The sequence below is a fragment of the Neomonachus schauinslandi genome, chromosome 4 (genome assembly GCF_002201575.2).
Source record: "Neomonachus schauinslandi chromosome 4, ASM220157v2, whole genome shotgun sequence".
Classification (NCBI taxonomy): domain Eukaryota; kingdom Metazoa; phylum Chordata; class Mammalia; order Carnivora; family Phocidae; genus Neomonachus; species Neomonachus schauinslandi.
Genome location: NC_058406.1, coordinates 134,690,227 through 134,702,744, shown reverse-complemented (window position 1 = coordinate 134,702,744; position 12,518 = coordinate 134,690,227). Strand labels below are relative to the sequence as shown.

The following is a 12,518-nucleotide window of genomic DNA, read 5'->3' as shown; positions in this document are numbered from 1 at the left end:
AGATTTTCTGTAATAAGTAATATAAAGAAAACTTAGTCCTATCTAGAAATTATTGCAGTTAGCATCTGATATATTTATTTTGAAGAACTTGTATCTTTATATAATATCACAATAAACATGTAAATTTATGTTAGTATGTATATAAATATGTGCAGTTATTTCTTTTTTTTTTTAAAGATTTATTTATTTATTTTGGCAGGGGAGGAAGGGCGCGGAAGGTCAGAGGGAGAGGGAGAGAATCTCAAGCAGACTCCCCACTGAGTGCGGAGCTGACACGGGGCTCGGGTCTCATGACCCTGAGATCATGACCTGACTGAAATCAAGAGTTGGACACTTAACTGACTGAGCCACCCAGGCACCCCTTTGCACCATTATTTTTAACTACCTACCAGATAGCCAGTATTCCCTGAAATTTTATGGGTATCACAACCTATTATGTGCAAAACTAACTTATTCTCTTGCCTTTACTGCACTCCTCTTATACCTCATTTGTGGCTGCTCTTCTGCCTTACTTTCTCTAGCCAGTTGGAGATCAAGTCTTTGCTGTACTATTTGGTAAATAGCTCTTTAAAAAAAAAAAAAAGATTTTATTTATTTATTTGAGAGAGAGAGAGAGCACGAGAGAGGGGAGGGTTAAAGGGAGAAGCAGACTCCCTGCAGGGAGCCTAATGCTGGACTCGATCCTGGGACTCCAGGATCATGACCTGAGCCAAAGGCAGTCGCTTAATCAACTGAGCCACCCAGGCGCCCCAGTAAATAGCTCTTTATTCCTTCTGCTATATTTCTATGGCCACTGCTTCAGCGTAAGCCCTTTATCATCTCTGTCCTAGCTAATTGGAGGAGCCTCTCAACAGTTCTCTTTTCATTTTTTCCACTCTCTCTGGTCCATCTTGCATACTGCTGTCAAAGTTTTTTTTTTTAAAAACAAGGAGCAAGTACTGTTACTCCATTAATGACACACCTCTTTTGAATCTGACTCCATTTAGCCTATGGTACAAGACTCTTTACACCTTTGTGAGGGTAGCAGTTGTTTACAGCAACTTTTTGGACTCTAATCTCTGTTGTCATGTTGGTTTAACTCTGTATTTCCCTACCATTTCACATATTTTTATATTAAGGTTCAACTAGAGCCTGGTACATGACAAGCACTCAATACTGAACACATTTGATAAATGAATAAATTAAAGTGATACTGTTCGCTATATTTGTAATCCCTTCACCTTCCCCCATTCTACCTGGACAGTCCTGTTCAACTTTTAGGCCTCAAAGGGAAAAAATGGTACAGTAGAATAACAGGAATACTTAGGAAATCTGAGCCCTGTGACTAATTCTTAAAGGAAGCAGTCAACTCTAAGGTACCTGCTGTCGCTATGATAACTCTGTGGATGAGCTTTATAGAAACATTTTCCGTAACCAGGGTTGGACACTAAGCTCCATGGTATGGCCAGTGGGTGACAGGGTGCCTACCGTCTCTGCTGTCTGCATCAGCGTAAGACGAGCTAAGAATGTTGTCAAAGTGGGTTGAGGGAGTTGCTACAGTTACTGTTTTTATTTTATTTTTTTATTTTTAAAGATTTTTATTTTATTTATTTGACAGAGAGAGACAGTGAGAGAGGGAACACAGCAGGGGGAGAGAGAGAGGGAGAAGCAGGCTTCCCGCCAAGCAGAGAGCCCGATGCGGGGCTCGATTCCAGGACCCTGGATCATGACCTGGGCCGAAGGCAGACGCTTAACGACTGAGCCACCCAGGCGCCCCTACAGTTACTGTTTTTAGACATTGACAAGTAAATGAGGAATTCAGAAATGGTTCTAGATTATGATTTTTGAAGGAGAGCTTTGTCTGATTACTTGACAAAGCTTCCAAACAATAGTAAGTATACAATTTAAAAGCAAATTCAGGTGTTAATCTAGGGGTCTTATGCTTGTGGTAAAACTGTTTCACTCACTGAAAATACATTGACTTCCATTGTAAAATGTAACAAAGTGTAGGCAAAAATAATGGAACAAAAAACAATAGCATTCTATTACTATTTGAATTTAAAATCTCTTTTAAAATATAATTATTCATGCCATGAATAGCCAGAGCAGTCTTTTTTTTTTTTTTTAAGATTTTATTTATTTATTTGAGAGAGAATGAGAAAGAGAGAGCACGAGAGGGGGGAAGGTCAGAGGGAGAAACAGACTCCCCACTGAGCAGGGAGCCCGATGCGGGACTCGATCCCGGGACTCCAGGATCATGACCTGAGCCGAAGGCAGTCGCTTAACCAACTGAGCCACCCAGGCGCCCAAGCCAGAGCAGTCTTGAAAAAAAAGAACAAACCTGGAGACACCACAATCTTTGATTTCAAATTATATTACAAAGCTGTAGTAATCAAAACAGTATGTTATTGGCATAAAAACAGACACATAGACCAATGGAACAGAATAGAGAGCTAGAAATAAACCCACACATACATGTTCAGTTAATTTATGATGAGGAGCCAAGAATATACAAGGGGAAAGGATAGTCTCTTTAAGAAATGGTGATGGGAAAACTGTATAGCCCACATGCAAAAGAATGAAACTCGACCACTGTCTTTCAGCATACACAAAAAAGTAACTCAAAATGGATTAAAGACTTGAACATAAGACCTAAACCCATAAATCTCCTGGAAGAAAACATAGGTAGTAGGGACCTTGACATAGGTGATGATTTTTTTCATTTGACACCAAAAGCAAAAACAGCAAAAGCAAAAATAAGTGAGACTACATCATACTGAAAAGTTTCTTATAGCAAAGGAAGGAAACCATCAGCAAAATGAAAGGCATCCTACTGAATGGGAGAAAATATTTAAAAGTCATATATCTGATAAGAGACTGATATTCAAAGTATATAAAGAACCCATATAACTTAATAGCAAAAAAACCCAAAAATGGACAGAAATTCTAAGTAGACATTTTTCTAAAGAAGACATATGGATGAGCCACAAGTATATAAAAGATGCTCAACATCATCAATTATAAGGGAAATACAAAGCAAAACCACAGTGAGATATCGCCTTACCTGTTAAAATAGCTATTATCAAAAAGACAAGAAATAACAAGTATTGGTGAGGATGTAGAGAAAAGGGAACCCGGTACGTTGTTGGTGGAAATGTAAATTGCTACAGCCACTGTGGAAAACAGTACAGAGGTTTTGAAAAAAAATTAAGAATAGAACTACCATATGACCCAGCAATTCATATATACACACATATATATGTATATATAATGGAGTATTGTTCAGTCATGAAAAAGAAGGAAATCTTGCCATTTGCAACAACATTGATGGACCTTGAGGGTATTATGCTAAGTGAAATAAGTCAGACAGAGGAGGACAAATACATATGACCTCACTTATATGTGGAATCTGAACAAACAAAAAACAAAAACAAAGCTCATAAGAAAAAAAGCCCATAGATACAGAGAACAGATTAGGGGTTGCCAGAGGTGGGATGGGGGGTGGGGGAGTGAATGGGGTCAGAAGCTACAAACTTACAAAATAGGTCAACGGAATGCAGCATGGTGACTATAGTTAATTATACTGTGTTGTATATTTTAAAGTTGATGAGAGACCAGATATTAAAAGTTCTCATCACAAGAAAAAAATTTTTTGTTAAGTATATATGGTGATGGATGTTAACCAGGCTTATTGTGGTGATCATTTCACGGTGTATGCAAATATCAAATCATTATGTTGTATACCTGTAACTGTTATAATATCATCATATTATAAGTTGATTGTACTTCAATATAAAAATAATTTCATAATTTTATGAAATTTATAATATAAATATTTTACAACAGATTTACTAAAAAGTCTTAAGAGATCTTATTAAATTATTAGTTGTTAACAATTATTTCCTAAAACTTAGGAGGAAATATACCTTTTACTGTCGTACTAATCTTAGCCCAAACATCTCTTCACAGTTATAAAGGAGATTATGTTATTTTAGGAACAGGCCCTAGTGATGGCTAAGTTATTTTCAATAAATGTTTAACTATTAGATTTACTACTGGATCTTCCTGTCATCTAAGGCTGTTTTAATTAGACCATGGCTTCAACTGAAAGTCTTCCAAAGGTGGTGGGGGGAGAAGAAGAGAAGGAGGAAAAGGAAGGAGAGAGAGGTAGGAGGAGCTGTCAACCATGGGGGTGGGGTAATGGGAAAGCAGGTCCTACGAAGAGGGGGGAAGGACCCTCTTTGACTGCAAGCAGGATGAGACCCAGAAGCTGATACTCTGCCTTTGAGCGGTGCTTTTTCCACCTGCTCTGGGGGCAGCTGTTATGAATGGAGTGTCACAGTAGCTGCTCTTGGCACCGCTGGGTTCGTCTGACTCTGCGCTGCCTCTAGAGGGCAACTCATAGCCTGTGTCTGCATAGAGTGTGCTTCATCCTTGGCTCTGTACAAGAAAGAACTATTTTTTTCGAGGTTCTTGTTTAAGGACCTTTAATATTATACTCTGTGGAGTTATAAAACTAGTAGTATGGCTCAAAGCATAATATTCCTGGCTACCTTTTCAGCTCTATTTGGCATCTAGATCTACTGACTTGTTTTTGGTTTAGATGGACACTCAGGTGCTCAGGATTCCTTCCCAGTGTGTTTCAACTCACTGAAACAAATCCATCGCCATACCCTCCTTCCTGCATCTAAGGGACTTGGCATCAGCCAAATGTTTTGACTTTTTTTTTTTTTTAAAGATTTTATTTATTTGACAGAGAGAGAACACAAATAGGCAGAGTGGCAGGCAGAGGGAGAGGGAGAAGCAGGCTCTCTGCTGAGCGGGGAGCCAGATGTGGGGCTCGATCCCAGGACCCCAGGATCATGACCTGAGCCGAAGGCAGCCGCTTAACCGACTGAGCCACCCAGGCGCCCCTTCTTTGACTTTCTTTACCTTGAGGCAAAGGTCATAAGCTTTTGGTCTTTGGGCCAAAGTGTATTTTACCAGACTGATAAAATAAAAGGCTTTTTTTTTTTTTAATAAACATGGAAAAATTGGGGATTTTACGTTAATACGTGGATTTCTGGCTTTTCTTGGAGAATCAAAAGATGTGGCAACACTGGACTCGATTTGCAGCTGCAGCTGGAGCTGAGTAGTGGCTGTACCTTTTAGACTAGCACATATTCTTCTGCTCACCAAGTCCCCACCTAGCCTGGCATCTGAGTTTGTAATCCTTGGAGTACTACATGTATTAAAAATGAGTCATAAATATGGTTTTATAGTTTGTAAAGTAAGCATACTATCAGACTCTTAATAATTCTCCCTGAAATAACAGATGTAAAACTTATTCCAAATACAGGATGTAGGTAGATTAAATTGTTAGTATTCTTCTGTAATTAGCTCTCACAAACAGAAACTTAGTACTTCCCTTAGTTTGACCCAAAGAATGCACATACCACACCAGACACAAATTAAAGATGAGTAAAAGGTGCAAGTCTGTACTCATGGATTTCTGAAAAAGCGTGTGTTTGGGAAAAAATTTGTAAGTTAAAGAAAAAAAGAAGTAAGGAGCCTGCATTATATATTCAGTTGTACCTCAAGTAAATTCAGTATGTAAAAAGACTCCTAGAAAATGAGCAGCACAAAACAAGAAAAAGAAGAAAATTATGACAAAACTGTTTAAAAATATTATATAACAAGAACTCATGTTCACCCTGGTAATTGAAGGATCCTTAATCACTTTTATTTTAATCTGTATTTAAATTAAGAAAAAAAACCTCTTATTGGGCTATTTTTTATTAAAGTATAATTAACATATAGTATTAGTTCGGATACATGATGTGATTCAGCAATTCTATACATTAATGCTCACACGATAAGTGTACTCTTAATCCCCTTTATCAATTTCACTCATTCCCCCTGCCCCCCACTTTTCCCTCTGGCAACCACCAGTTTGTTCTCTTTATTAGAGTCTGTTTTTTCATTTGTCTCTTTTTTTGTTGTTCATTTGTTTGTTTTGTTTCTTAAATTTCACATATGAGTGAAATCACTAAATTCCACATTTGAGTGAAATTATCTAATAATTGTTTTTCTCCATCTGACTTATTTCATTTAGCATTATATGCTCTAGGTTCCAGCCATGTTGTTGCAAGTGGCAAGATCTCATTCTTTTTTGTGGCTGAGTAATATTCCATTGTGTATTTGTACCACATCTTCTTTATCCATTCATCTGTCACTGGACACTTGGGTTGCTTTCACACTTTGGCTCTTGTAAATAATGCTAGAGTAAACTTAGGGGTGCATGTATCTTTGCAAATTAGTTTTCATTTTCTTTGGTTAAATACCCAATAGTGGGATTACTGAATCATATGGTAATTCTATTTTTCATTTTTTTGAGGAACCTCCATACTGTTTAGTCACTCCCACTAAACTTGAATTTGAAGGCTTTTTTTTTTCCTCCAGATTATCAGTATTAGGAATAAAGTTAATCACTTTCTTGGATGCCCTACTCACATGCTCAGACTCTGACCTCCCTCTGTCCCCATGGTAGGAGGTTTTGTCTAAGGATGCTCCTTACTCTGCTCACATTCCAGATTCTACTCTGAGCCACCATATCAGCATCACTAAGCACTTTTCTTGGTTTCCTCTTCAAGAAGGAAAGGGAGGGGCGCCTGGGTGGCTCAGTCGTTAAGCGTCTGCCTTCGGCTCAGGTCGTGATCCTGGGGTCCTGGGATTGAGCCCTGCATCGGGCTCCCTGCTCTGCGGGAAGCCTGCTTCTCCCTCTCTCTCCCTGCTTGTGTTCCCTCTCTCGCTGTGTCTCTCTCTGTCAAATAAATAAAATCTTAAAAAAAAAAAAAAAGGAAAGGGAGGAAGAGGAGTTGAAGAGTATATCTAGTTTTTTAAAGCAAAATTCCATTTAAATATTTTTTTCATATTGCCACAAAATATAAATATACAGCACATTCACTTTTAAAAACTTCCCCTGTAAGATTTTATCATATCTGTCATATTATACCTTTATCTTGAATAATATATATATAAATCTCTCCTCTTTTTTTTTAGGGCTCTCCAAAAAATGTGGAATCCTTTGCATCTATGCTGAGACATTCTCCTCTTACACAAATGGGACCTGCCAAGGATAAACTAGTCATTGGACGAATCTTCCATATTGTAGAGAATGATCTTTATATAGATTTTGGTGGCAAGTTTCATTGTGTATGTAGAAGACCAGAAGTGGATGGAGAGTAAGTAGAATCATTTCCACATGTTTTAAGAGTGTTGATAAAAGTTGAGATACCTCAAAAGTATTATTGAACTTTAATTGGTGATTTGCTAAAAGACAAAATATGTTTTATTTCTCTTCATTATGCTAGTTAGGGAAGTTAGGTGGGATTCATGTCATGTCATTTTAGTCACATTAGGCTAGATTCATATCTTCTCAAAGCAGTGAGAACACTTTTGGAGAAGATTTTGATGTTCATCCTGGTAATAAACTATTCCCCACCATAAAATTAAAACCAGCTTTATAGTAATACATGCTACTCAGGGCATTTTACATATAACCTTTTTTGCCTCTTCCTCTGTTCCACCGTCTTCTGCTTTTCAGAGAAGCCTCCTTTTCTACTTCTTCATGCTCCTTTCTTCTCCTGCTACCAAATTCCGATGCTTTATCATTTTCTTTTCTTATTTTGTATCCTCTCTCAGGATTATAATTTTTCCTACTATAGAACAGAATTCATTCTGTTTATAGCCTATAAATAAAGATATTTGTGAGTATAAGTATGCACTGGGGAAACCTTTAAGGTGGGAGAGCTAGGAGTAGAATATCAAGAGTGAAAGGAGATACAGAACTAAGATTCTGGGATTGGAAAACAATAGTAAGCAGTATAGAAATAATTTTTTCCCATCAGTTTTTAATGTGCCCATTTTAAAAATTTCAGTATTGGGGCGCCTGGGTGGCTCAGTTGTTTAAGCGACTGCCTTCGGCTCAGGTCATGATCCTGGAGTCCCGGGATCGAGTCCCGCATCGGGCTCCCTGCTCAGCGGGGCGTCTGCCTCTCCCTCTGACTCTCCCCCTCTCATGCTCTGTCTCTCTCACTATCTCTCTCAATAAATAAATAAAAATCTTAAAAAAAAAATAAATAAAATAAAAATTTCAGTATTTCTGATACCAGGATGTATCTTAGAGTTGATGTTATGTTGACTTAATTGGCCATGTTTTTTATTCTTAATAGTACATAAAGTAATGGTGAATCTAGTACTCAGTGGCATCTTAGGATGAATTACAGTGATTAAGAAGTTTGTGATGTTTAAGAATGAGTCATATTGTAGAAATGAATAGGGAAAGAATCTGCTCTAGATCTAAGAGAGCAGTTATGAAAATGGGTTGCCTCTCTGCTGAGAGTTCTGGATATCTAGAGGTCCAGTTGATAACTGGACTCAAATGATTGGAAGACATGAACTCATTCTTCCTGAATCTGAATTGGACCTGACAAACTTAGTACAAATTTCCTCAGATCAGTGGCATGGGAATATTTAATAACTAGTTCTCCAATAAAAAAGGCCCTGATTTGCCAATTTCTGTAGTCTAAAATACTCCCACCATGGCCAATCTTAAGTTACCAATGTAATGTCCCTGAATGCAGAGTTGGGAATATGTGTACACAGTCAGCTCCCGCAAGGTGGTGCAGTCTGGCTCCAGCACACCTCTACCTCGGATAATCACAAGCTAGACAGTGTCTTGCAAGGTAAGTGCTGTGAACCAGGTCATACCTGGGGAAGAAAACGGGCTGCTTATGCTACCCGGCATTGAGAGGTAATGGCTCAAGACAGCCTGTCTTGATATATCAAATAACATACACGCTTAGTCAAAAATAGTAAGACCTCAAGAAATTTCTAAGTAGAGTAAGTCTGTCAATGCAGATATTAACACTGTCTATCTGTTGTATAATGGGTCATTGAAGGGATTAAATCAGATAATGTATATAAAGTTATGTAAAGTTAAAGATTAGTGACTGGCATATAATAAACAGATGCTACTATTATTACTGTTCTTGAAATCCTCGTGATTTGGATTTTTGTGAACTAATGATGACATTCCTCAAGAATTCCTATTGAGGAGGGTTTATGCAGGAGGCAACTATGAAGATTTGTGGTCCTAAAGTTATCCTTCAAGAGAGGCATCCTAAGCTCTTGGATACTGTCAGTAGTGGCTGTGGCAGATCATTTCTCATTAATAGAAAAATATATCATTTTCTATATCTAAAAGTGAAGTACTGTTTTATTTTATGCAAAGAAATCTTCTCATCTCCTCCTTGCAATGGATAAGCTTTTCATCATGCTCCCATGGGTGCTACCCAGGTTCAATGGCCATCTTTATTTTTACAAGCTGACCTAACTTGCAGCCAGAACATCAGGTATTAACTTTACAAAAAATACATTTTACAGATAACTCTGCTGAATTATGAATATTTCACCTGCTCAGTCAGATTTATTACAAGTTGCAAATGTAGTATACATGTTTCCTTATGTTTGTGGAAGGAATTTTATGATACTTATTTCATGGGTATTTATTTCTTTGTGGATATTCTTTTATGTATGCTGTTCTTTTTCACCATTTCATTACAATTTTAAAACATTAGTTTTGTCATTATGTTATATGTTTGAGCATAATATTAAAGAATGCCTTAGGGACTAGAATGTCTGATTTGATTCTCAGGCCATACTTACTGCATCAGAATTTTAAGTACCAGTGTTCGTGACTAGATATTTCTCTAGTAAGTGCCATAATATGGTTTGAATTTATTTTATGTACAGTATAGCTTTAAATGGTTAAATACTCGAATTTGTTGCAACATTTATTGTCTTAATTTTTCATTGACAACTAATACCGTAGAAGCACGTGTTCTGTTACAGAAGTTACTATGTGCTTGAAGCAACCTCACCTCCACATGCATTCCTGCCAGCGAAGTGATCTGTTTAACAATTGTTTGTTTGGGGTCAGATGGATGGCTCATAATAATTTTGCAAGTAAATTGTCTAGCCTGTGGAGCAGTCACTATATTAGAGTCTTTTTTTATGTGCTTAGCAGAGTTAAATGCCTGCATCTCTTTGTTTTGTAGTTACTTGCAACAGTTAACCTTTCAACTACTGCTTCCATCTGACTGCCTAGGATCCAATCATTCTCACCAGAGACTCCCACTTCACCTTCCAAATCACTCAGAATCAGTACCTTCATGACTGAGGATCATGAAGAGGGGGCAGTCTTACTGGTGCAGGAGTTGATTTGTTTGTTCATCCATTCATTGATTCATTCACTAAATATTTACTGGACCTCTTCAGTTTGGCAGGCACTGTCGTAGGGGCTGGTAAACTAGTCAGACTAGCTCTTTGTCTGCTCTCATGAAGTTGGGGCAACAACTTCTACTGGAGGGAAAGAGAATATATAGTAAAAAAGTACACAAATCAATTTTTAATTCATCATGGAAAGAAGGTTTATACTTTTCACAGAACATTTATTAAATTTCTTGATTTCTATATGTAGAAACGCTTAGGTTATTTCCAAAACCCTTCCCTAGGTCTCTTATAGCTACCTGTCACTTATGCTTTGAAAGTATTGAGGCGCCTGGGTGGGTCAGTTGGTTAAGTGTCCGACTTTTGATTTCGACTCAGGTCATGATCTCAGGGTTGTGAGATTGAGCCTGCATCGGGCTCCACGCTGTGCATGGAGCCTGCTTTAGATTCTCTCTCCCTCTCCCTCTGCCCCTTCTCCTTCTCACCCCCCCAAAAAATAAAAAAGGAAAGAATTATAGAAAAGTGTCAGATCAGCATAAATACTGTTTCAGTTACTTTGCTTTTCTACCTGTATCCAGGACAAATTGTAGGTGGGAAATAATTTTATTTAGATCTTACCTGTTATCTTTCTAGGTGACAGGAAGATGATAATACCAAATGAGAAAGTAATGAGATCCAGCTAGGTCTCTGCTCATCCCCTTTTCATACTTACAAATTTAGATTATATGACTAGATAGAACAGCTTTTTGGGCTGGACACATGTTTGCTCTCTATCTCTTTGATGTCAGGCTGCCTCTGAGTAGATTTTAGGAGGGTAACTGAATAATGGCAGAACTTCTTGCTTTGATACATTTACTTAAGAGACTACAAATAAGATGTAGATATTTACATAATTTGTTCATCATTCATCCACCTGACCTGTTTTTTTAATCCCTTTTGAGAACCATTTTTTTTTCTCTTCAGTTTGACTTTTTGTGTCATTGAATCTCTTCTACTTTAGGACAGTTTAAATTAATTAAGTGCAAAGAAAAATAACTCAAATTTAATAAAATACCCAGTTTAGCAAAATACTTTAATTTTTTCATTATTTTAAAGATTTTTTATTAAGTTTTTTATTTTAATTCCAGTATAGTTAACATACAGTGTTATATTAGTTTTAGGTGTACAATATAGTGATTCAGTGATTCTCTACATTACTCAGTGCTCATCATGGTAAGTGTAATCTTTAATCCCCATCACCTGTTTCACCCATCCTCTCCCCCGCCTCCTCCCCTCTGGTAACCATCCGTTTGTTCTCTATAGTGAAGAGTCTGTTTCTTGGTTTGTCTCTTCTCTCTCTCTTTTTCCTTTTGCTCATTTGTTTCTTAAATTCCACATGGGTCAAATCATGGTATTTGTCTTTCTCTGAGTGACTTATTTCACTTAGCATTATACTCTCTAGCTCTATCCATGTTGTTGCAAATTGCAAGATTTCGTTCTTTTTTATGGCTGAATAATATTCCACTGTATATGTATATACCATATCTTCTTTATCCATTCATCTATCAGTGGACACTTGGGCTACTTCTATAATTTGGCTGCTGCAATACTGCAATAAACATAGGGCTGCATATATCCCTTTGAATTAGTGTTTTTGTGTTTGGGGGTAAATACCCAGGAGTACAATTACTAGATCATAGGGTAGTTTTATTTTGAACTTCTTGAGGAACCTCCATACTATCTTCCACAGTGGCTGCACCACTTTGCATTCCCTCCAACAGTGCACGAGGTTCCTTTTTCTCCACATCCTCGCCAACAGTTGTTGTTTCTTTCATCATTGCTTTTACTATAGTTTCAAACTTAGAGCAGCTGATAAGAATCAGAAATTATTTTGGTTAACTGAATATTCTAATTAGCTAAGTAATATCCTTTTAGTAAGTTCTATAACTTTTTTGTTTTAATATTTGTTTTTGATTATAGCTTGCTCTGTGCCCAACATGGGGCTTGAACTCACGACCTTCCGATCAAGAGTCACATGCTCTACTGATTGAGCCAGCCAGGCATCCCTGATTATAGTTTAAAGGAACACTTTTCAGCCTTTGTCCCAAGAAGCTCTTGAGTTCTGCAGAAAGGCTTCAGAGACTGTTCTGGGGGTAGCTGGGAAGTTCGACCTTACTTTCAGAGTGGCTCTACCCTCATTATTTTATATATTATAATTCTGGGAACATTTTGTTTAAAGAGTCGGGGGGCACCTGGGTGGCTCAGTCAGTAAATGTCTGACTCTTGAT

The 12,518-nt window shown here is 37.5% G+C and overlaps 1 protein-coding gene across 1 annotated transcript in view; it reads left to right on the top strand.

Moving 5' to 3' along the window:
• The window catches only part of MRPS28 (mitochondrial ribosomal protein S28), a 111,250-nt gene that overhangs the window by 15,792 nt on the left and 82,940 nt on the right, over positions 1–12,518 (top strand). Inside the window, exon 2 of the mRNA XM_021688653.1 lies at positions 7,021–7,202. Coding sequence (XP_021544328.1) covers positions 7,021–7,202 — 182 coding nt within the window. The remainder of the gene's footprint in view (positions 1–7,020; positions 7,203–12,518) is intronic.